This window comes from Herpailurus yagouaroundi, unplaced genomic scaffold, assembly GCF_014898765.1.
Source record: "Herpailurus yagouaroundi ecotype Mexico unplaced genomic scaffold, PumYag 142, whole genome shotgun sequence".
NCBI lineage: Eukaryota > Metazoa > Chordata > Mammalia > Carnivora > Felidae > Herpailurus > Herpailurus yagouaroundi.
Window position 1 is genome coordinate 41,638,588 of NW_024412397.1, and position 24,197 is coordinate 41,662,784.

The 24,197-nt window shown below is 38.2% G+C and overlaps 2 protein-coding genes across 3 annotated transcripts in view; one reads left to right on the forward strand and one right to left on the reverse strand.

The window, feature by feature from the left end:
- The window catches only part of DSC1 (desmocollin 1), a 351,582-nt gene that overhangs the window by 12,621 nt on the left and 314,764 nt on the right, over positions 1 to 24,197 (forward strand). The gene's annotated exons all lie outside the window — the stretch shown is intronic.
- DSG3 (desmoglein 3) lies at positions 1,165 to 23,811 on the reverse strand. Its single transcript, XM_040479163.1, has 16 exons — positions 23,728 to 23,811; positions 21,632 to 21,667; positions 20,980 to 21,108; positions 19,968 to 20,123; positions 19,363 to 19,507; positions 18,538 to 18,704; positions 17,526 to 17,654; positions 17,037 to 17,222; positions 13,506 to 13,777; positions 12,753 to 12,892; positions 11,107 to 11,331; positions 9,247 to 9,504; positions 5,504 to 5,643; positions 4,916 to 4,979; positions 3,284 to 3,531; positions 1,165 to 2,146 (listed from the first exon to the last, which is right to left on the reverse strand). Exons 1-16 carry the CDS (start codon positions 23,794 to 23,796, stop codon positions 1,580 to 1,582), a joined length of 2,931 nt encoding a protein of 976 aa, XP_040335097.1. The 5' UTR covers positions 23,797 to 23,811; the 3' UTR covers positions 1,165 to 1,579.

A 24,197-nucleotide genomic window follows, 5' to 3' on the forward strand; every position in this document is an offset into this window, starting at 1 on the left:
AGCTGTTGTTGAAGCAGCAGTATTGTCTTGACAGAACAGATCGCCCACACTTCTTTCCTAGCACATAACCTTCCTGTCAGTCATGGTGCCAGGGAGAGGGAAGAATGTTAGATGTAGGGACATTTAGGAGGCCTCAACCCACCCAGGTAGCCTCAGGACTGTATCCTTCTGTGTTAAAACACACTTTATTACTCTGCATTCCATCTGGAAAAACAAATACGTTTTGAATATGGCAAACAAACAAACAAACAAACCCAGAGAGGAGTATTTTATGTACAATTAGAGATAATGGAGCTCAACAATGACCTTGTAAAGACTCAGCTAAGTCAAAAATGTTGATGAGCAGACAGAATGTTCTCTCTGGGCTAAAGGCTGAAGATCTTGAATGACCAGAAATGATTTGAAGAACTGCATTGCCATCATGGCCATGTGCATGAAGTCATAACTTCTAATTCTAACATTGTTATGCTAGAGAATTAAATTTCTGAAGCTGTTTAAAAGGAGTGAGGCTTAGCAGAGGTTACTGACAATCTCTTTCCATATCCATTTTTGACTTGAAATGGTGCTTATCATACATATTCAAAAATTTCACCATATGCTATTCTGGTCAGACGCCTCTTTTGCTTATGAGAAGAAACATGTTTTGTATTCTCAGAAAGTCTGTGGACATTGTTAACGTAATAAACATCGCTATATGTCATACGTAAGCTACATCTACCTACTGACATTAAAAAAAAATAGAGTAAAGTTCAAGAACTATTAACACAAGATTTGTACTGAGAAGGGTGTAGGAAGGAGCTCGACGTAAATTATTTTCTTTGGATGGATCATTTCAAAGTAGTTTACAAAAACACAAAATATTATTTACACAATACTAAACTTTTCCTAAATGTTCTATGATATTTCTATTTCAAAACTGTCTTATTTTGAGAATTGAGGAATATACATACAGCAAGTTTAACGCATAAGCCAATAGCCCTTAGCTTGAGCGAAAGATGCATTTAGAGTCTCCCAACACCGAGAAGGTGGCAAAAACTCAGCTGCACCTACGTCCTTTTTCCAAGCAGCTCGAAATGCTTTAGCAAAGACCTTATGACTCTTACATCATTATTAGTGACATAAGAAAAGGTGACAGAGACAAGAACTGGGGCTCTTGACACCAAGTGCCTAATCCACTGAAACACACTGCATTTTATTTAAAGCGACAGATACCTTTCATTGGCACTGCCCAAATAGAAGTTTAAAATCTGTCAATTGTTAAGTGAAAATTTTCCCACTGAATACGATCTTAAGGTTTTTTGAGAAACATCAAGATTTACTACCACCTGAATGGTATTTGAGAAGTAAGAGTGACAACATGTTCAGTTTGGGGATATTAACTAGAAAATTTAAACTAATCATGATCAGTTTATGAGAGTACCAAATTAGTGCCCAATTAGACCAATACTGTGAGCTTTGCTATGCTACTTTGAATAGTTTGGTCCAACTATCTATCTTCAGCTGTTATGTTTATTCCAGTTCATTCTGGTCATATCAGACGAGAACAAGGATCTTCTGTACTGATCGTATTATGTGACCCTCATAGCTCCGCCGGAGTTTGTAGGTTGCCAGGAACATTGGCAATGGGACAAATCACTCTTTCCGTCACTATCACATTTTGTGTGAGACACGGCTCAAAGACTGTAGTGGAAGGTTGCACGAGAGAACCAGAGGCCGAGTAAGTCTCTGTTACCAAATAGCTACCAGGCTGCAAAGGGTCAGGCATGGCAATGGCTGGCTGGAGAACAGAGACGGAAGCAGGCAAAGCGGAAGCTCCTTGACTGCCTGGCACAGGCTGGCCCCTAACGGATTCTGACTGTTGGATGTCTACGGAATAGCCACAGGGTTCAATCCTAGAATGGCCTTCTTGGGTAGGTGGCTGAGATTGTTTGGCTTCATCATCAATCCCGAGGCTAATCTCAGCAAGCTTTTTAAATTTGGGGCCAAGCGAGTCCAAGAAGCTGTCATCCAGCTCATCGGCAATAAAACTGCAACAACCCACAGAGCCCACGGGAGAACTGGGGGCACCCATTCCTTCATTATCATAGATCAGCAAGCAGTCATTTGCTTCCTGGGTGTCGTCTTCTTCTGCACAGGCAAATGCTTTCTAAAGGTGGAGAAGAGTGGAAAAAATGAATTTTAAAAGCATGTCAATTGAAGAATACAGTACAGTTCGCAGAACTCAAGGTTTGATCATGAATGTGTGATTTAGGTAATCCATAGAAGTAAAGGCACGCTTTGTATATCGACAGTCTTGTTACAGAAATTGGTGTTTGGAGAACGGTATAGTTGACATTCTTTCAAAATTGAATCTGGCCTAGGCTCGTGTTTTAATTCTGGTTTTGAAGGTACTAACGTGGATTTAGGCCTACAAAACGAATGTGTTCAAAGCCGGGAGGTTATTCACTAGGACAAGTGTGGGGTTTCCTGTGTGTACCTCTGTTAATGCTAGACTCCCCAAACCTTGTGGGAGCCTGACCCCTAACTAAGGCTCACACCACACCTCAGAAAATCCCAAGAGTCCTCATCCCAAACAAGCTCTCCCTGCCAGTCACTGTGTCAGGATCTGCCTTCTCAGCAACAGGCCACATCCCAGGACTTACCAGCTCTGATACTGAAGCTGTGTGTGAAATCTGTTCTAATGATGCACCAATCAAGAGGCAAGACCTTCCTCTTAAAGTCTTCTCTGTTCCTGAACCCTTGTTCCTTTCAGTTCTATGCTTCCTCACGCTTCATCCGATCTTCGATCATATTCTTTTTTCCCACTTTTATTTTTGGGTCATTTATTCAATGGTTCTTCAACTTTTGGGGGCAAAGACTCCTTTGAAAATGTGAAAAATACTACAACCCTGTCTCAGAAAACTATGCATGTGTGTTCTGGCATACTTTATGGTATAGGAAACACAAAGTAAGCTGCTTTGTATTCCTAAAGAAGTTGCTGCTGATCCTGACATGTAAAAGATTTTGCTTTCCATTGTTATTCCAGCTGGGGGGATGAAGTTCCACTTGTTATATGATCTCCCTTTGTGTCTAAATACCATTTTTCCTTTTGACTAGTAGCCCCATAGTGGTAGCCACCTTACATCATCTGTATTATTTTGGCAAAGAACCCTATTTTTTTCTTACATTTTCACAAGCTGTAAATAAAATAACAACAAAAACGAATTGCAAAACTGAAGTATAGTCAAGTGAAAAGACACCTAATGTAAAGATAACAAAGCCACAGAGTTTTCGACCCAATTACCTGAGAAAAATAGGAGTCCAGGAAATTCATGCTTACTGCTCCTTCCCCATAGTCCTTATTGGTTCCTCCAGTGGAATGCCTTGTTCTCATCGTTCCAGACTGTCCTGCAGAACCAATGCCAAGTCCGGTGCCTGTGCCGAATCCTGCAGCGGCCCCAGATCCTGTAGCTGCTCCAAGCTTGGTGGTTAGTTCCATTCCCGAAGCTCCTTCCACCACTGTCCCTCCAGCATATGTATTCATACAAACTTCTAAAAATGGGAGAAAATTCTGTAGCATCTTATGCTGTAATTTTTTAAATTGTTTTTTGATATCCCTGAACAGATGCCAAGTAAAGCAAATAAGTATATAAGTGGGAGAAATTACAATTAAATGACTAGAGGTGGTAAGAACATCCTACGGTCTGATATGTGAGAGTAACAGAGGAGATGAGGCTGTAACAGAGGACCTTAGCAGATGAAATAGCTCTGCAAGCATACTAATTGAAAAATATACACAGGAAATAGGTTTTCAGTGACAAGAGCCAGAAATAATAAAAAGTAAAAACAGAATATTCAGCACATAGCCATGGAAAGCTTCTAAGGCAATGCTTATTTGTTTTCAGGAAAAAAAAGAAATTGAAATTAAGCTGTCATATTGCTGTAGTATGGAAACTAAAGAGAAAACATGCATAATATAATCAAGCAAATTAGCAGGCACTAATTTAGTGTCTTGGAGCCTAAAGAAAATTTAACGAGTTATGACTATTCTATTACCTTTACATTACACTTTCATGGAAAATTATATTTTCTCTAGAAGAGAATTCTGAATATAGTTTTTGCTATGTAAATAAAATGGGAGAAGCAGGTGAGGATCTGGGGTAGCTGATAAAGGCAGACATTTTGGGTGATCTCATGCAGACTTTGCAGGCTAGATATTTAAAAACAATCTGTTGCTATGTGTGGAATTAAGAAAAAATTTTAATATTAGGCATTAGTTCTTGTTCCTCCAGTGTATGCCTTAGTTGTGGCATTGAGATAATATGAATAAAATGGTCATTTGGTAAGCCAAAGAAATAAATAATTTCGCCTATGTCACAACATAAACGATCTTGTCCCATTATGCTTGAATATGAAACTGTTACTTGAACTCAAATCTGGGTATTGTTAGTTCTGGGGAAGGAAGAAGGGCAACAATATAGAAGATGTGCACATGTGAGGTTTAACTGCAAATATTATCCAATGTTAAGAATAGTCAGAGTTGAGTGGTAGGTACACAGTATTTGCTATATTTTCCTTTACATTTTCTACATGTGAACTCTTTCCTAATTAAAAAAAAATCGTAATTGACTGAGAGCTATACTTCAGTTTATCAAAGTTTGGAAAATATATAACAAATCTTCAGATATTAAAAATGGCGGCATCACTGGACAATGAACTTTAACGAACTTACTGAAACCTGAGCTAGGTCATGGAATTGACTGATATACTAATAGTAAATCTTTTCATTGAAACCCATTGTTCACTGGTAACATCTCCCCAGCATGTGTACATATGTGCAAATTATTAAGAAAATGATTTAGAGCACTTATTATTTTTCAGTATTTCTTATTTAATCCAATATTGCCTTAAAAATATCCATTTGTTGTTCACTTACCAGAATTTTCCATGAAATCGGCTCCATTGGCAGTTATAGGCGGCACACGAATATTTGTGATTTCCTGCAAACCAAAATAAATATATTTAAATGTCCCCAAAATAAATATATTTAAAAATGAACCAAATTTCATGGCAATATGGGTGAGATGGGCTGTTTGCAAAAGATGACTTTACAAGAAGCCCAAATTATTGCAGGACTAACCATTTTTATGATGTAACATCTGAAGAGCTATGATCCTAAAAGGTTCCATTTATTTCAACATTGACTCACAGAGGTCTTTAAAGATCGAGGAGTGTCTTATTTTTATACCATGCTACTGTTTTTCCTATCTGAATATAAATCTGAGTTTGCTCTATGTGATTGAAATAAATGTTTTAATATTTTTTTAAAGTTTATTTATTTATTTTGAGAGAGAGAGAGAGAAAGAGTGCATTTGTGAGCAGGGGAGGGGCAGAGAGAGAGACGAGGGAAAATTCCAAGCAGGGTTTAATCCCATGAGATCAAGACCTGAGCCAAAATCAATAGTCGGACCAACCGACTGAGCCAAACAGGTGCCCTGAAATGTTTTAGAAACTGGGTCCTCACCTTGTCTTCAGGTTGAGCTCCTTCGATTCCCCACTGATGAATTGTTCCTTCCGAACCATCAGGAACTGGGATAAATCCTCCTGCCACTCCCCCCATAGAACCCATCCCGCAGTCACAGATCAGCAGCAGAAGAGGGGCCACTGGTTATAAAGGAAAACAAAATATTGCAACATTTGAGTCATTTGGAAACAATTTGATGTGACAGTTGTCTGAAAAGTTACAAAGAAAATACAATATTTTCAGTACTCATGGAACATCTAATAGAAAGAAAAATTAGTTTCTACAAAATAAACTGTAAGCATCCTAAAATTTCATATAATTATGAAACCAAAGGAGATAGATCATTCTTGTGATATGTGTATTTTCTTAAAACAGGGACTGTTTGATGAATGGTAAAAGTGGTTGTTCAATTCCTCAATCCTTTTCTGTAGTAGATATATATTTTTATTGCATTTAGTTGTATATGCTGAGCTATGTATATTACGTCAGGTGAATACACACCTGATTGGTCAGGATTTTGGGCAGGTGGGCGGGGTAACGTTCCTGTAATCAGGACTCTACAGATCTCCTAGTAAACAGCAATTAACCGGCAAACTCCCTCCACAAGTAGAATGATGAGCTAATACCAATGCATTCTTAACTGTGATTTAAGAATCTCTAGCTTGGAGGGGCCTTCCAGTCAGGGTAATTTTCATTCTTTCTGTGCATATCTGTCACATCTGAGCAATAAAGATTAACATCATTCTCATGCTAATGGACCAAGAGAAAAATGTACTCTTTCTTGAAAAGAAGTACTGGAAAGCTAGGTAGTCAGTGACCCCACCCTCACGTCTGGCCTGTCAAGTCTTCTTGAATCCTCATGTTTGAATTCTATCCATTTAGAGGTGGTTTAGTGAGGGGTTTAAGAGCACAGCCTCTGGAGTCAGACTTGCAGGGTTTGTATTTTGGCTCCAACCCTCACCAGCTAGATACGTTATATCATCTTTTCTCATTTCTATGGATTCATCCAGAGAATGGGAGAATGCATTTGATCTATATCATAGCTTATCGTGAGGATCAAATAAGTTAGTAGTATAAGAAAGGGTAGTGAGTGCTATGAGGATTTGCTGGTATTGTTTGGATGGGTTACGTCAGTTATGCAAATTAGGTCAGTCTTGTATATTAGCTCTATACAAAATGAAAAAAGGCCAAGTATATAAATAAAATAGGTTGGGCATAATTGATGTATTTTCTTAAAGTCTAATATAATGTTCATGTAAATGATACTACTACAGGCTTTTTTAAATTGCCATTCTCAATTTCATGACTTTGTTAGTGTGCGGGATTGAGTCCCGTGAGTTGACAAATTAGTTTTTAAGGTGATGAAGGTACATCTGTACGCTGAGCATTTTTAGGTGGGCATGAATAATCTTTTAGTGATCTTGCTTGTCACTGTATCTGCAACATATATCTGGTTTTTATATATGTATCCAGAAAAAGTTTTCCAAAGTGTTGAGTGCATTTCTACGGTCTGAAAAATGTGTGTTCTGTCCTGCGCAAAAATCAAAACATGGCTTTTTTTTCAAATGGTAGCAACACAGGAAGCAAATGTGATTGTGAGAATATAACACAGTGTGTCTTCTCTGATTGCCATCTGGAGCCGCAATCCCAAATGTACAATGGCCTGCCTCTATGATTTATCCACACCCTTAAAGTCAGCATTTCAAAATTAAGCTCATCAGTGCCACCCTATGTATCTGTGCCTCATCTAATATTTCCAGTTTCATTGAGTGATTTAAGTGACAACTGAATTCAGTGGTTCAGCTGGGTTTCTTATCCATTCTTCATATTCATCAGTCTCCAAATCTTCTCCACGTAATGGAGATTACGTGTACATCTCCATTACACGTATAACAAATATAATTGTTATATTGTAAATATAACAATGCCTCACACATTTACCCTGTCTTTTCCAGTCTCATATCACAGCTCTGAATCTGGCTTCGATCATCTCCTTGCAAGTATTACAATAACCTCCTAACTGTAATTTCATTTCTAACTTAGCACACACACCACTGCCCGTGTTATCTTCCCAAAACACAAATATGAACATGCTAGGTTTTTATTCAGACACGTTCAGCAGCTCTTTTTTCTCATAACTTAAGGAACAAACACCATAACAGGTGTATGTAAGCCCTTTCAAGTTGGTGCCAGTGCATTCTCCAGGTTCAGCTCCTTTACTGTCCACAGTTTCCCCATTTGTTAGCCTCCCAACATGTGAGTCCTAAAACAGGAGAAGCATTTTCTGGCTTTTGCCCAGTGCTGTTGCCCTTTGGAAACACTTTCCCCTTTTTGTACTTATACCTGACTCATTTTTCGAGCCACAAATTGATGATTCTCCTATTCTGTGAAGCCCCAGTAATAGCCCTTGGTAGTAAATTCTTCGATAGCTGTTATCATGGTATAGTTTCTTCCATAGACTGAGACACACACACATCTGTGAACTACGTGAAAACCAGAATCAGCTTCCCTTTTTCAGCTGGATGCTTGTCAAGACTCACATAGATGCGCTTGGAAAATTTGGTTTTGAAATCGAGTAATATGATATTGAAAAACTGAAAAGTACGTCAATTTCAGCTGTTAAATGACATGGTGCGTGATAACTGCAAAATAGGAAACACTTCTGAGGAAGGAGGAAGGAGAATATACCACGTGTGTTGGACGACTCTGGAGGTCACACCACAGTTGTAAATATAAGAACTTACTATTTTTTTTTTAATAAGAGACATGAACAAATACAGCAAACATTAATATCTGTTAAGTCTGCATGATGGCTATGTGCGTGACTGTCATGTAATTTTCTGTACTTCTTTGTGGTTTGAAAGTATTTCACAGATTTTTAAAAAGTTTAAGGGAAGAGGTTGGAGTGGACTTGATTATCACGCACAGTCATTTTATTCTAAAAGCCTATGGTTCTGTAATAAATTTGGGAAGGGATTGTGAATTTTTCAAAGGTTTTTCTTATATAAGAGTTTGCCATGAAGTTCTTTTACATAGAGACCTATTACATTCAAAATATTATTTGGTTCACAAGATTTTGATTTAAATGCAGCTTTTTAGAAACCTGTCCATTAAATAAAAGAAATTTTGCTTTTATTGAAAAACAAAACGTGTAGTTTCCCCACATGTGTTCAATAAACTTAATCTTATTAAGTAAAAGCCATTAAGACGGTGTGTATATGGGTAAGCTATTTTCAGGAAGTGCTGGATTAAGCAATAATTTTTCAGGGCCCCTGATGTATTAATGTTCATTATAGAGCTCAAACCTCTATATTCTCTATGGTTTTCCTTAGATTTATTTGGCCAGGGTTCTCCTTCTATTTTAAAATCTCATGAGATTTTAATATGGAGAAGACATTTTAGAAAGTAGTGCATTGTGGATAAAGGCGTTATTTTGATTATGAACATTACTGGCAGTGTGTAGAAAGTTTATGCTTTAATTTTTTCTTGTTGATTCTCTTGCACTGTTTTCTAAATGTCTAACATGTATGACATGCTTTGTTGTATTATGAATATAGATTGTTGGCAAATGACATGCTAACTTTAAACATCTCAGATTCTTCCTGAAAATGCCACTTTCCTCTATCTTTGCCTAGAACGCAGTTAAGGAATGGCTCTACATTGCAAAGGTGGCATCCTGTGCAGCATGCCTCCGCAGAGACTGATTCCGCATCCAAAACGGAATTTAACTTTGGCATACTCACATAGCAACAGCAGAAGACCAAGGAAGATCAGGCCGATGGCTGCAGGTCCCAGCCTCCATGATGAGCCTCCACCTATGCGTTCAGGGTCTTTGTGCCCGTTAGAATTTCCACAGGTGTCCCTGTTGTCACACTGACAGACTTGTAGAGTCAGGCTCTCTGGTGTCTCACACTGTCTGTCCTGACTGTCGGTAACTGTGAGCGAGATGGTGTACGTTCCAGGAGACACCTGCTGCTGGGCATTAAGGAGGGCGGAAGTAGCTGCAGACAAACATCATACAAATCAACAGCAGGACAAGGTGTCTTTTGCCCTTCAAACTGCCTATTTTTGCTAACAGAACCAGGGGTGCCTTAAACATCATGGTCACAAATAGTGAGACTGATAGTAAGGTGAGATTTGAGCAGTTATTAGTGAGAAGGGGTTCAGTTGGGTAAAGCAGGCTGCACTTCCTCCTTGTCCTTCTTTCTGCCTCTGTTATTGTCACTCATGAAGACCCAGTCCTACCCTGATATTTCCCTTGAAAGATGATGGGAGGCCGGTATCGTGTTGACACGAAGCCCCCCCTCCTGTGACGTAACCACTCTCCTGTATGTCTGCACCAACTCCCTGGACTCTGGTGTGTGGCCCTCGGAACGTATGCCTTCCCCCTGAGTTCGTGTTTTTATGCCTGACTTATTAAGACTGAGTTTCTGCTTTGGCTTCCACTACGCCAGCTGTTCCTGATAGTTTGCACCCCCTGTGCCCAAATGCTGGTTGTTGTATGGGATTCTCTGAAGTGACGGCCTGTTGCTTGTCTGTCTCGTGAATATTGATCACTCTCCATTCTCCATTGCTGTGTTGTCCCTTTCTAAGTGGGCTCCAGCAGCAGCTCTTGCAAGCTGCAGAGTTGTGTCAACTGGATCACTCTCGATCCTACCCTGCCCTTTGGTACTGTGCCCGAGCCACCCAGTCCACACTGTTGCCTGGTGCAGCCTCACCCAAGCAGGTGTGCCTAGTGCTGGCTCTCCTCTATCTCTGATGTTTTGTGTGCGGCCTTTTTATTGGCCACGTGCCATGTGCCAGTAAACCCGTTTGGACCCAAATGCTACATGCGTGATTTGGAGCTCGAGACTTCTACCAAGATCAGTAAGGCCCTCGGAAAGAAGGCCGTGGAGAACAAGATCCCAATTGCTGATACTTATGGATAGGGCGCGATAGAGCACATTCATCGAAGGGGGCAAGACTGGTTCAGAAAAGAGCTGGGGAAACATGAGAAGATACTTAATAAGTCCAATGGCTATTTCTACGAGACTGCTAGAAAATATAGGTAATGTAAGTTTAGCATGATAAAAGTTAGGAGAAACGGAAGGATGGATTAACTCTTTCTCACTGGCTAATGGGCTAATGGGAATTTCAGTCCACCATGCTCTCAAAATTCCTGACCAGTGACAGACTAAGTAGCACCGCCAATGAGCCTTCAACAGGCAACTCGTCTAGTGCTTCATGACTGTTCACAATCTGCCCTGTTAGGAAAAGTTTATATATTTAGAAATTTAAACAGCTCTGCAATAAAATAGATGCCCGACTCTCTTCTTTTTATGGTGTGCTGTGGAGGTAGAAATAAAACATGAAAAGCATGAAAATGTAAAACAGACTGCACCCGAAAAACAGAAAATGATAAATGGCGCTAACATTGTATCGTATCATTCCTTTTCTCTTCTGAAGAGAGAAGAAATTCATGAGACTAGGACCACATCTTCATTGCAAATAATTTTTTCAATTATTCTTGGAAAAGACTTGCTCCCAAATGAGCTCTTTTATCCATCTGGAAATAGAAAGCAGCAGCAACTTTCATTTATGGAAGCAAGTTTCCCATTACTCACCATTGAGTGTTGTGATACTCCATACAACTGGCAATTTTAGAGGCTGCTCCTCCAGGGAGAATGTGTAGGGGCCAGTATATTTATTGTCTAGTGCTCTAGCTGAGACAACCACAGAAGGCCGTGAACTACAAATTGTTGTCTTTTCAAGGACGATTGTTGGACAGTTTTCATTAAAACTGGGTACTTCAACATATACGGTGCCTGTAGAAGTTTTACCTGTGTTTTCTGTAAGAATAACATTTTAGAGTTAAAGAAATATACAGAATAAGATGTACCCAAGAAAATCTTTTACTTTTTTTTAATGTTTATTTATTTTTGAAGAGAGAGAGAGAGACAGACAGAGTGCAAGTGGGGAAGGGCAGAGAGAGAGAGGGAGACACAGAATCCGAAAGCAGGGTTCAGGCTCTGAGCCATCAGCACAGAACCTGATGCGGGACTTAAACTCATGAACCGTGAGATCATGACCTGAGCCAAAGTCGGATGCTTAACCGAGTGACCCAGGAGCCCCGAGAAAACCTTTCAAATGTCTCTTGCATGCAGCCACCTTAGTATGTCCTCTCATGAGAAATTATGTTTGTTATTCTTACAAGTAAACAGATGTCATTTAATTTCCACATCTTGTAAAAAGCAAATTTAAATTTGTCAACTTAGCTGGTGACTGTAATTGGTAGCATTGGCTATTAAGTTAACATGCTTGAAACCAAGACCTCTGAGGTGATGCATTCACTGATTACCAATAAAATCAACATAAAAACAATAGTTTTCTTCAATTTCTCCATGCCAGTGCATGGACCTGGCACTAGGTGAAAGATTTTTGCTTCTAAACCTTGAGCCAAAGTATTTGAAATAAACAATGATTTATTTTTATCATCCAAGATATAGAAGTTAATTGAAGAAAAAACTTTCAATGTTGACAATCTCAAATTTCCCAGTGGTGGGATTATATGAATAATTTCTGTTGTTTCCTGTGTAGCTTTTTGCTGTTTTTCCAGGTGATATGATTTTTGGTGTTTATTCTTGTTTTATTTTCCTGTGTTTGCTTATTGCCTGGGCATCAATTTCTTTATACTTGATGGAAGACAAACACTCAATGAATACTATTTTTAAGACATCCCAGAAGATTTTATTGTTCAGTGCTATAGTCACATGAGGTCTCTGTCAGTAGCTTCCTTTATAAGTAACTCAAAAAGGCATCTCACATTCAAGCTGAGCTTTCCTGACAGGCATTATGTATCAGTCTTTATCCATCCTCTAAAAACCAGAAATTCCTGGAGGCCTAAAGATTCTGCCTCAACACAGCAAACCACAGGGACTGAACACAGAATTCACTGGTACTACAAACTCTATTGAGAAGGTGGAATGCTCAGTTTTTTGGGTTCAACTGCCTCAGATTTGAGACCCAAGGCCCCGAAGATAATTAACTGTATTTAGTGGTGAGCTAATATGTTAAGTAATCATAATCATCTATTCATAAAGAAATGCCAATTGGAGTAACATTTCTCTAAAAGTGATTGAAATATATATTTTTTAATTTTTATTTTTTAAGTAATCTCGACACCCAATGTGGGGTTCGAACTCACAATCCCAAGGTCAAGAATCACATGCTCTATGGAGCCAGATGCCCCATTTTGAAATATTATTCTTACCATCTATGGCCAGAACCTCAGCTGTGATTGTCTTGTTAACTATGAAAGTAGAATCCCGATCGATGTTTTTGACAAATTTGATTTGAGCAGTTTTTGGATCAATGAATAGCAAACCACCATCATTACGTCCCATGATGTACCTGTTTTATGATAGAAAAGATAATAGTTTTCTTTCAAGTATGGAATGTTTACCTATTTAATGAAAATGACTCATTTTATATTTAATATATTTATATTTAATTTAAGACATTGAAAGATACTTTTAGAAATGGCAGCAGAAAATCAGCATATTAGCATGGACAAGCAGTATTTCATAATCCTTAAGTATTAGCCTGGTTTTTCAGTTTTCTACCCTGTGCAATAAAATAATTGTGTCCTTGCTCTTACACTAACTACTCTGCATGGTGTTCTTATATTGGGTCATGTATGTTTTGTAGGTGCTGTGTACCAAGGTCTTCTGGTGAACTTCTACTCTTTTTAAAGACTCAACTGAAAGTTTCTGTGAAATTTTTTCCCGATTTCTCTCGACAGGCTAAGACATTCTCTCAGTTTCCACTTTAACTTACGCTCATGTTATCTTTACTCCTAGCATAGTATGTTCCGTGATTTGGCAACATGTCTCTTCTTGAGTTATGCAGTTGTTTGAGTTGGCACTTTGTATCTCTGTATTCTTGGCATATAATGTTGGGGTGTTATTTTGTAGTAGCTTGTAAATGAAAACGACATCAAGGACTAATGTAAAAACAATCTTACTTGACGTATGAGGCAGCTTTTCTGGTGTCTTCATCCATGGCTTGATATGTTCCCAGGACATAATTGACCAATTTGTTAGTACTTATGCCTTTCTGCACAGTAAATGTCTTGGAAGCGGGATGGAACGTAATTCCTTCTTTCACATTCACCACTTTAATCATGACTGGGGTTGACTGGACTCGATACTGAGAGATTACCGATTGGTGAAATTCAGCTTTGTTTTTGACAGCAATACCAAGTTGCACATTTTGTAGTTGCTCATAATCTAGAGCCTGGAGTAAAAAATAGAAGGGAAGATGTATCACAGAAATACAATCTGGCGAAACCAGAAGAGGAAAAGAGAACTTTATGTTACATGCTATGAGTGGCTGTTTTTATTTCTCCATAGCAAGACAATTTCAGAAATCATTGTAATGTTGAGATAGAGAAATCATTAAAATTTTTAACTTATAAGACTTCAGCTTCTTAACTGATACAAAACAGGGTACCTCTTTGTAGACTACTAAAACATCATTATAGCTCCTTTAGGCTCTGTGGTGCGATGGAAAGAATCCCAAATTTGCTATAGTAGCATGGTTTGAATCCTGGTTCTGTGGCCTAATAGCTGTGTGACTCATAGCAGAATATTTAATTTCTCTGATTCTCAAATTGTCACTTCTGAAAAAACCCCCAAATCTTACCTCATCAGATTGTTGTGAGGACTTCACAAATTTTGTCCCCAAACGCATTCCTAAAAATGGCAGTTATAGCCATTCAGAGAATAGCTACTGGATTCGTGTGCAATAGCGTCTTTCCTGATTTAAAAATTCCTAGGTGGCAAAGGCGGACCATCATAATAAACTTGGTTGGCCAATATGCATCTGAAAAGCAGTGGGTGGGTGGCCCACCAACTCTTTGTAGAACCATTTTCAGATGGTCTTGCATGATAACTATTTGTTTGACCGTCTTATTGATGTGGCCCAAATCGAGGACTGAGGAATCCCAGGAAAGCTTCTTCCATTCACTGATACATTTTTTTGAGTGTGATGAGATAAGGAAATGTTCATTGGGGATACATTTGTATATTACTGAAAATAATTAAGGGCAGAGTTCTGGATTTGAGTTTTAAGTCTGTAATGAGTAGTTTTGTGAGCTCAAGCATTCCCCAAGGGAGTGGAGGAGAATGTATAAACAGGTAATTATAATACAAGGGGGAAAATAACAAGAGAAATTATAGAATCTATGCGCAAAAGTGAGTGAATACTTCTACTTGGGACAGTTAGGAATCCTGAGATGTTTCAAGTGAGCTGAGTGCTGAAGGATGAGGAGGATTTTTTCAGGCAGAGGTGAAGCGTTTTCAAATGCCCAGAGTTACAGAAAGTGACAGGGAGCTGGCTGCAGGTGGTGAGAGGCCTTATATACAACTCTGAGGAGGCTGAAGGTCATCTTGAAGGCCAGCAGCTGGTCATCAATCCCGGCTGCGATTAGAGTTCTCTGAGGAGTGTTTAAGACCCTCCTTTGCCTGGGCTTCCCCACAGACTAACGGAACCCATAGTTCCTACATTGCCATGGCTGAAGAAGAGTTGCAGGTGATTCAAGTGAGCAATAAGAGTTGAGGGTTGGGGCACCTGGGTGGCTCAGTTGGTTAAGCGACTGACTCTTTTTTTTTTTTTTTTAATTTTTTTTTTCAACGTTTATTTATTTTTGGGATAGAGAGAGACAGAGCATGGACGGGGGAGGGGCAGAGAGAGAGGGAGACACAGAATCGGAAACAGGCTCCAGGCTCTGAGCCATCAGCCCAGAGCCTGACGCGGGGCTCGAACTCACGGACCGCGAGATCGTGACCTGGCTGAAGTCGGACGCTTAACCGACTGCGCCACCCAGGCGCCCCAAGCGACTGACTCTTGATTTCAGTATAGATCATGATCTCACAGTTGTGGGGTTAAGCCCCACATTGGGCTCTGCACTGAATGCAGAGCCTGGTTGGGATTCTCTCTCTCCCTGTCTCTCTCTGCGCCTCTCTCACTCATGCACAGCATGTTCACTCGCTCTCTCTCTCAAAATAAATAAACTTAAAAAAAAAAAAAAGAATTGAGGACCACTTTCACAGCCAATGGAGAACAAGGAACTATTTTAAAGAACAGAATGATCCAAATTGGTTTTAAGAAAAGCATGTTAGTAGACCGGTGGCAGGAGGAGGATGAAGGAGGCATAAAGGACATCAATCAGGAGGGATTATAGACATCTAGGGGTAAGGAGGCAAGGCCAGGTAGAGCACAGGCCAGCAGAAGGAAGACCAGGGCCAGACTTTAAGGACAATTTCCAGGGCAGAATTGGAGGACTGGCTGTTTGTTGTGAGGAAAGATATGGCCCAGGTTTCTAGTGTGGAAACTAGACGACACTGATACAGGAGAGAGACTACCTCATTTAAGGGATTGCTGGGGGTTTATAATACACCCTTGCAAGTGAGGATGGCCTCAGCCCTCTCTCTGAAAAGCAGAGTAATAGGAGCTGCTTCCACAGCTTCCAGAAATCAGGCATTCCCGCAATGTTATGCCCTTGTTAAGGGCATATTATGGGTCTGACACTCTACTGGACTCAAGGAAATAAAGAAAGAAGGAAGGTCCCAGATAGTCTGGTGTCCTGTGCCAAAGAAGGTCTTCAAATAGTGGTTATTTTTTCTAGTCTATATAGTGTCCAGGCAGAAATACCCTTACGCTTACGTTATTCCAGATTGGATTCTGTGTGTGGGGCAGGGGGAGTGTCTGTTATAGCTAAGCATGTTAAATGGAAGGTTTACTCCATTATTATTTTTTATCTTGCAGATTTAATTATACAGTCCCATTTTCCAAAAAGTTGTTATTTTCCCCCTCTTATGACTGTAACTAATCCACTTAACACAAATTGATAAATTCACAAGCCACAATACCATGTATTCTTATCTTTTCCTAACTTTAATTGTAGAGAGTAAATGGATTAAGTCAATAAATGTGTTTTACATTCTGGTGCTTAAAGCAGGCACACCTATGAATATATGTATATTAGTGTGTGCTTACTATAGAAACTATGATAGCTTGGAAAGAAATAAATCAACATGTTTAAAAAAAGCTGTCCTGAGGCACCTGGGTGACTCAGTTGGTTAAGCTTCTGACTCTTGGTTTCGGCTCAGGTCATAATCTCATGGTTTGTGAGTTCAAGCCCCATGTCGGCTCTGCACTGACAGCATGGAGCCTACTTGGGATTCTCTCTCTCTCCTCCTTCTCCTATCTCTCTCTCTCTGTCTCTCTCTCTCTCTCCTCCCTTTTCCATTCTCTCTCTCTCTTTTTCTCTCTCAAAATAAATAAACTTAAAAAATACAGTAAAAAGAAAGCTTTCCTTAGGTATTGGGGCTATGTTTGTGTCTTTAAAAAATTCTATCTACTTTTATGTGTTTTCTTCGTTTTCTGTAAAGAAGAGGTTTATTATTAATAAGTGAATAAAGTTTATTTGTAGAACTGATAGAGTTTGGGCTAATATGGAATAGTTTTACCACTGAAGAGAAATAGAACTTACCTTAACCACCTTCAGGATACCTTCATTGGTTCTGGGATCAGTTTGTATTTCAAACCAATTCCCTTCATTTCCAGAGGTAAAGAAATACACTGCAAGCCAATTATCTGTGAATTCTTCATCCCAATCTGTAACTTGAAATCTAATCAACTCAGAACTTAAAGTATTTTCCTCAATCTGTACTGAATACTAAAAAGGAGAGAAGCAGAATTTTGAGTTATTGTCAGCTTTTATCTAAAGAGAGTATATTTATTCTGAATAGCATATATCATTAATTCTGAAATTATGTATTGCCCCTTGCTTGTTACTAAATTCTTATATTTTACAAAAGCTTCTTTTTTAAGAAAAATGCAGACAACGTAAATAGAAGCCAGCAAGCAGGCAAATACTGAATTAGAATGGCAATATATTGTATAAATACAATGGGTTGGTAGTATTGTAGTATAAAATTAAGAAAAAATCATAAATTATTCTTCAAGAGGCAAGGTGTACCTGAGATTCTCTGAACATTGGGAAATTATCATTGACATCTTTTACTTTAATACTACATTCACATTGAGTTGAAAGTCCTTCTCCGTCTTTGTCTGCACCACTCACAACAAGATGATAGCTGCTAACTTGCTAAATTTGGAGAAAAATAAAAAAAACATAATTAATCTCCAGCACCAAGAATACAAATAACACCTACCTGCTTCCTATGGGGGTGAAAATATTCAAGTTCATAGTTTATTCTCGAGAAGGATCACATGAGCTGTTCATTGTCCATCATAGAGGAGGCATGTGGGGCTCTGGATGGTTGGGTAAATTTTTATGGGGCTAAAACAGGTTTTCATTTTTGTGAGCTTCTTAGGGCAAGAAAGTACACAGTTGGAGCAAGATTGGGCATTGAAGATGGTGGGATGCTTATTTGAGGGAAGTTCACTTATAGAGCTTTCCTAATGGTCTATTCAGAGAATCATTTGCATAAAAGTAATAGAAAGTCTGACAGGGTATTGTGTGGTGATAAATATGGTGGTGGTGGTGGTGGTGATGGTAGTTATGGTGCTATGACGATGGGGAAGAGAAGAAGGGGATTCCTTAGTGTTCTGGAAGCGGGGGCAAAATTAAAACTGTTCAGTAGTAAAAGTGTAACATCAGAGAAAGCTTTATACCAGAAAGAAATTTCTTCCTTCATCTGAGAAATTTCATTTTCCTGCACCATATAAGGAATAAGTCACAGTTCAGTTTTTGTCCCTGGATGCTTTGATGCCTTCTTTTACTCTCCACTTCACCTCTCACTGGAATGCTGATACTTGTTTATTTAGGGTGCAATTGATTCTACAGGTCTTAGGAACACATCTCACCCTGCTAGAATCACGCTGGAATGCAAACAGTTTCCCTAGATTGCCTAGTTGAGTATGGAGAACTTCTTTTTCTTTCTCCTTAGATAAAATGGGGTCACCTCTCTTGGCTTTCTTACAATCAAATCCTTTATTATTGAATAATCCCAAGTGCCTTGCTTTACCTCTCGATCAAGAGAATTGGTTAAAGTACGGACTTCGCCAGTGTGTCTGCTTAGGAGGAACATGGGTGTGCCTGCAGGTTCCTGAGAGACAATTTTGAAGGCAATTTTAGAGTTCAGGTGGTTTGGCTCATCTGCGTCTGTGGCATTTAGTACCATCACCAGCGAGTCTAGGAATACAGAAGTAGTTCACTAAAGCATATTTAAAGACTGACATTCTGTTCACATTAAATATTCAACATCATTTCAAATTGACCTTTGTTTTTAAAAATCTTGTCTATTGATATACTCAAAAACGAATTACATGTCTTTTTCGAGATCTCTTACTGTCTCAATCAGGTAGAACTGTGCTGCCTTCTGTAAAAATCCTCTCATTGGCCTTACGCCTTGGCTGTGTTGGAGTTGAGACTATTTTCTGTCTTTATTTCTTCCCTTCATGGATGGCATTATCATTCTTTCCTTTTCTCAAATTATCCAAGTAATTGTGTGTCTCTGTCCTTTATAATCTAAAAAAGTCCAGGTGATGCAGCCAGGCTACCGAAAACCACCCTTTTAGCTTTATGACTACTGCCAAGTACTCATGTGACTTAAATATATAGAATAAGATACTATTGACTTGATAACAGGACTACAACCTAGAAATACAATGGCAGTAGATAAAGTGCAAAATATTACAAAGGAAGACCCAGGTTATTTTGATGAATTTTTCTGCACAACTACTGGTGAAACTAAGACAATAAATTAGCTTCTAAAAGTGATATACTATAGTGATCCTTGTTTTTTAAAATAAAAAAGATTAGAAGTGGTATATATTATAAAAAGACTTACTTGAAGCACTGTTTTCTTCAATTTCACCCATGAATGTACTTTGTGAAAATACTGGAGGATTGTCATTGACATCTAAAATTTTAACTGTTAATATAAGTGGTTTCTCTACGTCTTGTCCTAGGGCATTCAGAGCGTGACAGGTGATCTAGAAAAAGGAGGGAAAAGTGACTCATTACTCTACAAACTCAGTTTGCATACTATTAAAACTTGTAGAAATAAGGCCTCTACTGGCATGTACAGACCTTTTGTGCAAAGAAGAAAAATATTTCCCCAACAAGTAGACAAAGTAAGAAAAGGTGGCCACCTTGGGCAGGCCAGTTAGGCAAGCTGCCCCTTCTTCCACTCTGGTCCTGTCCCATGGCAAGGTGAACTACTTTGCAGGATGCATGTTGGATTTCAGTGCCTACTCACGCACCCTCCTGGCATATTCCTTCAGGGGCACAACCATAAATGGAGGCTCTTCATAGAGGGCCTAACATTGTTATTTGTTGGTGAATTGATTCATGTGCTGATCTCTCTTCTAAATTAACCAGTAGAAGAGTATTACATTCTAAAGCCACCAGGCACAAATGTGAGGGTGCCTAATATTGAGGACACAAACTTACCTGGAAGCTTGGAGTTTCCTCGCGATCAACTATGGCCGTTATGTTAATTTCTCCAGTGTTTTTGTCAACAACAAAGATTCCAAAAGGGGGTTGATCAATTCCCATTCCAGAAATTCGGTAGGTTATTTTCTGGGTTGCTTGGAAATCTGAAGTAATCTGTAGCCCAAAATACCCAAAAATGTTAATGTGATCATTCACCAGACCTTTGCCTTCCCCTTTTCTCCACCATCATAGTCTAAAGTCATCTGTTTATTTTATTCACTCTTTCTGACACTGCGATGGTTACTTTTTGCCTTGATAAATACTGGAAATGTGAAATAATTCAAATTGTTGCTTCTGTTGACCAGCACGGACCAATATATGTTAATCATTTTGGCTTTACAATGTTTGTTCAGGCTGTGGCCACCAGGGCGATGTTAAAAGGCTGGAAGTCATGGATACTTAATATTGACAAGACTACTTCTGAATGTTCCCTTTCTTAATAGATAATATTAAAACAAAGACATTTATTTTAGTTTAAATAGGAGGAGCTGGATAGAAAAAGAGGAAAGGGATTATACAGTGTTAAAAATAGGTATTAAATTGCTTACTATTATTATTTTTTATTATAATTTTTAATCTTTTTAAAATGGAAAGTTTCAAATATATAACGAACCTGATACTTCTCATCACCCAGTTTTGGTAATTATGAATACATGAACTCCCAAGAATTTTTCTCATTGTCTTATCCATATATTCTTTTGCCATTTGATACAGTCCAGATCTAAATAAGGCTTATTCACTGAAATTGGTCCACATGTTTCTTAGTTATTTTTTATTACTCTAGAAGCCATACTTCCTTCAACTTTCTCTATATTATTGTTATTGTATTTTTTTGGCTGAAGATACCAGGTTATTTTTTCTGTAGACTCCTCAATCTGCATTTTGATAAATGCGGTTGCCATCTCATTTTAATTTATATCTATTACATGTATTCTAAAAACTCACTTCGCCCCCTGCTGATATGACTTACTTTGGCAATTGGGTTTCTTTTCGAGTTGTCTTCTCTTTCTCTGCAGGGTTTGGCAAATTTCACCCATTCACGTTTATATCTCCTTTTGCCTTGTAACGCAGTCTCATCTTCTTCATGTTGACCTTTTGTCTTACATGAAAAGGCATACCATTTTATTATGCACATTGTTGGAAAGTTTTGCTTTGAGTATTAATTATTAACACCTAAGTTGAGGAGTCCCCTATGTTTCATGGTATCTTGGACTGTCAAATGTCTAATTTGCCTGACCTCACATTTTGTCAAGCAAAGAAGAAACATTTAATAACTAAAACAATTACAGAACCATATGATTTTTGATATTAACATTTAATCATTTTTTATCTTTCCTTTAAATATTCCATAATATCTCACTGCTCTGGGCACCTAGGACTTGTTTAATAAAACTCTGTTGGTTTGTTTAAAATAAGAAAGCATGCATGAGATAAAACTACAATAATGACATTTATACCTTGTTGGTATTTAAAATTGGGTTAGTTTCAATTTTATTTTCACAATTAAATTATTTAACAGTTTTAAAAAGTAAATAAATACTTATTTTTCTCAAGTACAACTTTCATTTTTTAAACTAAACTATTATTTTATTTTAACTACAAAAAACTTTTTCATACTTTACCTCTATTCGCAATTCTCCGTGAACCAATAGGAGCACCTGTAGACATTTAAATAAAGTCAAATTAAATGTGAATTCTTCAAATAAGTAATTGCATAAGATAATCTTATTCATGTTGTGATCTGTTTTTGTTTCAAAAGAAGTAGATTTGGGGAAGCAGTATTTAAAGGGTAAAGTGCTCCCAGGAAAAAGAAAATACCCGAGATAGAAACAAGTTCTTCCAGTTTTTTAATCTGACTACACAATTTTAAGGAAATACAGAAGAACCTATGGAACTGTGCAGAACTCTGACAAACAGCCAGTTGTAGCAACCTGACATTGCTTACCTGGCTGTTCTGTACTTTCCAGGAACTGGGGGAGATACTGCTTTGGCAAACAGTGGCAAGCATCATTGTGATAAACTATTAGCTGGCTGCACTTACAGGGTAAGGCATTTTCTCAGTTGTACATGGGTGGAGAGGATGGGCTAGAACTAGTAAGGTTTAGAGAGTGGATGGGGATACAAAAGACGGGGATATACTTTGTAAAAGATGGGGATACGCTATTCCCATCACAAGGACTCTTTACTGTGGGACACAGATTTGCTTATCTCTGCCCTGTTACTTCAACTTAAATGTTGAACTTAATTTTTGTACTGATATGAAAAAATCAGATGAGGAGAGAATGACATCAGGCAGGCTAGGGTCTTTACATTTTCAAGAACATATGAAAACCTCATTTGTGTTTTGTTCTATCTTATTTTCTACCTGGAATGCATTTTTTAAAAATGCGAGTATAGTTGATGTGCAATGTTATATTAGTTTCAGGTGTGCGACTTAGCGATTTGACAAGTTTATACATTATGCTGTGTTCACCGCAAGTGTAGCTACCATCTGTACTGTTAACATTGCTTTTACAACATCACTGACTATTCCTTATGCTGTGCCTTTTATTCCTGTGACTTATTCATTCCATACCTGGAAGCCTGTATCTCCCACTTCCCTTCATTCATTTTGCTCAACCCCCACCACTCTCCTCTCTGGCAATTATCAGTTTGTTCTCTGTATTGACAGCTCCGATTCTGCTTTTTTTTTGTTTATTCTTTTCTCTTTTTGATTCTGCTTATGAGTGGAATCATATGGTATTGGGCTTTCTCAGTCTGACTTGTTTCACTGAACATAATACTCTCTAGGTCCATCCATGTTGTCTCAGATGACATGATCTCGTGTTTTTATGGCTGCATGGTATTCCACTACATCTTCCTTCTCCATTCGTCTATTGATGGACACTTAGGTTGCTTCCATATTACGGCTGTTAGAAATGATGTGGAAATAAACATAGGGATGCATATATCTTTGTGACTTAGTGTTTTTGTTTTCTTTTGGTAAATACCTAATAGTGGAGTTATTGGATCACATGATAATTCTATTTTTAATTTTTTGAGGAACCTCCATACTGTTTTCCATAGAGGCTGTACCAATTTCAATTCCCAACAATAGTGTACAAAGGTCTTGTTCCCCACATCCTTGCCAAAACTTTTTATTTCTTGTCACTTTAATTTTAACTATTCTCACTGGTGTAAAGTGACATCTCCCCTTTACCCAGTTTAATATTACTAATCCTTTAAGATCAATTCAAGTTCCAACAATCTCCATGAAACTGTCCTTACTGATGTCTTGTTTCTGAGTTTTTTCAACACGTATTTTGTACCATGCAGTTTAATCCATAAGGATTTGCCATGATTTCCTATTTCTTATTGTTTTGGGTGCATTATGATGTTAAGCCAAGAGAATTGTAAACTTTCCAATGCTCCTATGTTTATTTTTTTCTCACAATTGTTATAATACCTTTCCCTCAGCAGATATTTAACAAGTATTTGCTGACCCGCTGATTATCTTATGTGAAAAGAATCTGGTAGGGAAAATATTGTGGAAAATAAGTAAGAAGAAAAAGAACTAGAGTAATATTAGTAGTTAAGGTTTATTATGGATTTTGTGTCAGTTGCTATTTATAGATCTTTATCATCTCACTTAATTCTTAGAGTAGCCATCTGATGGAGACACTATTCTTAGTCTATCTTATGGATGAAGAAATGGAGACAGGAGACAATGCGTACTCACCTCCCCCAACAGCCCTGGCAGAGTCAGGATGTGAGCCTCTGCAGCCTGACTCCGAAGTGTGTAGATCATCACTACACTAGATTTTAACCAAACTTGGCATAAATAAATAGAAAAACTGGTGGTGGAAAGAAAGTTATAGGATAGTCAATTTAGATTTCTTCCCGGTAGAGGCTGAGGTTACTCCTGAAACAATGTAGATTTATTGTATTGTTGATTTTGGAAAGTTATAATAAAGAGGCAGGTTGAACTCTGAACCAAAGAAGTAACCATATCAGACATAGGATGCCAGGATGCTTCCATTCTAAAAATTTCACTGAAATCCTTATTTGAAAGGGTATGCAAATTGTTGTGAAAAGGGACTGTTACATATGGTTATAATAGGCCTCAAAATGATTTTACAGTTTTGCTTCTTTTTCTGAAACACTATCATTAGTTACTTGGGAGAGAGGACCCAATTACTGTCATAATTG

Coding starts and splice junctions, on each gene's coding strand:
- DSG3 (XM_040479163.1), bottom strand. CDS start 23,796: ATGATCTACACACTTCGGAGTCAGGCTGCAGAGGCTCACATCCTGACT. Junction 21,668..23,727: donor TGCCAGGGCTGTTGGGGGAG/GTGAGTACGCAT, acceptor AAATGTCTACAG/GTGCTCCTATTGGTTCACGG. Junction 17,655..18,537: donor CCAATTCTCTTGATCGAGAG/GTAAAGCAAGGC, acceptor CTCCAAATTTAG/CAAGTTAGCAGCTATCATCT.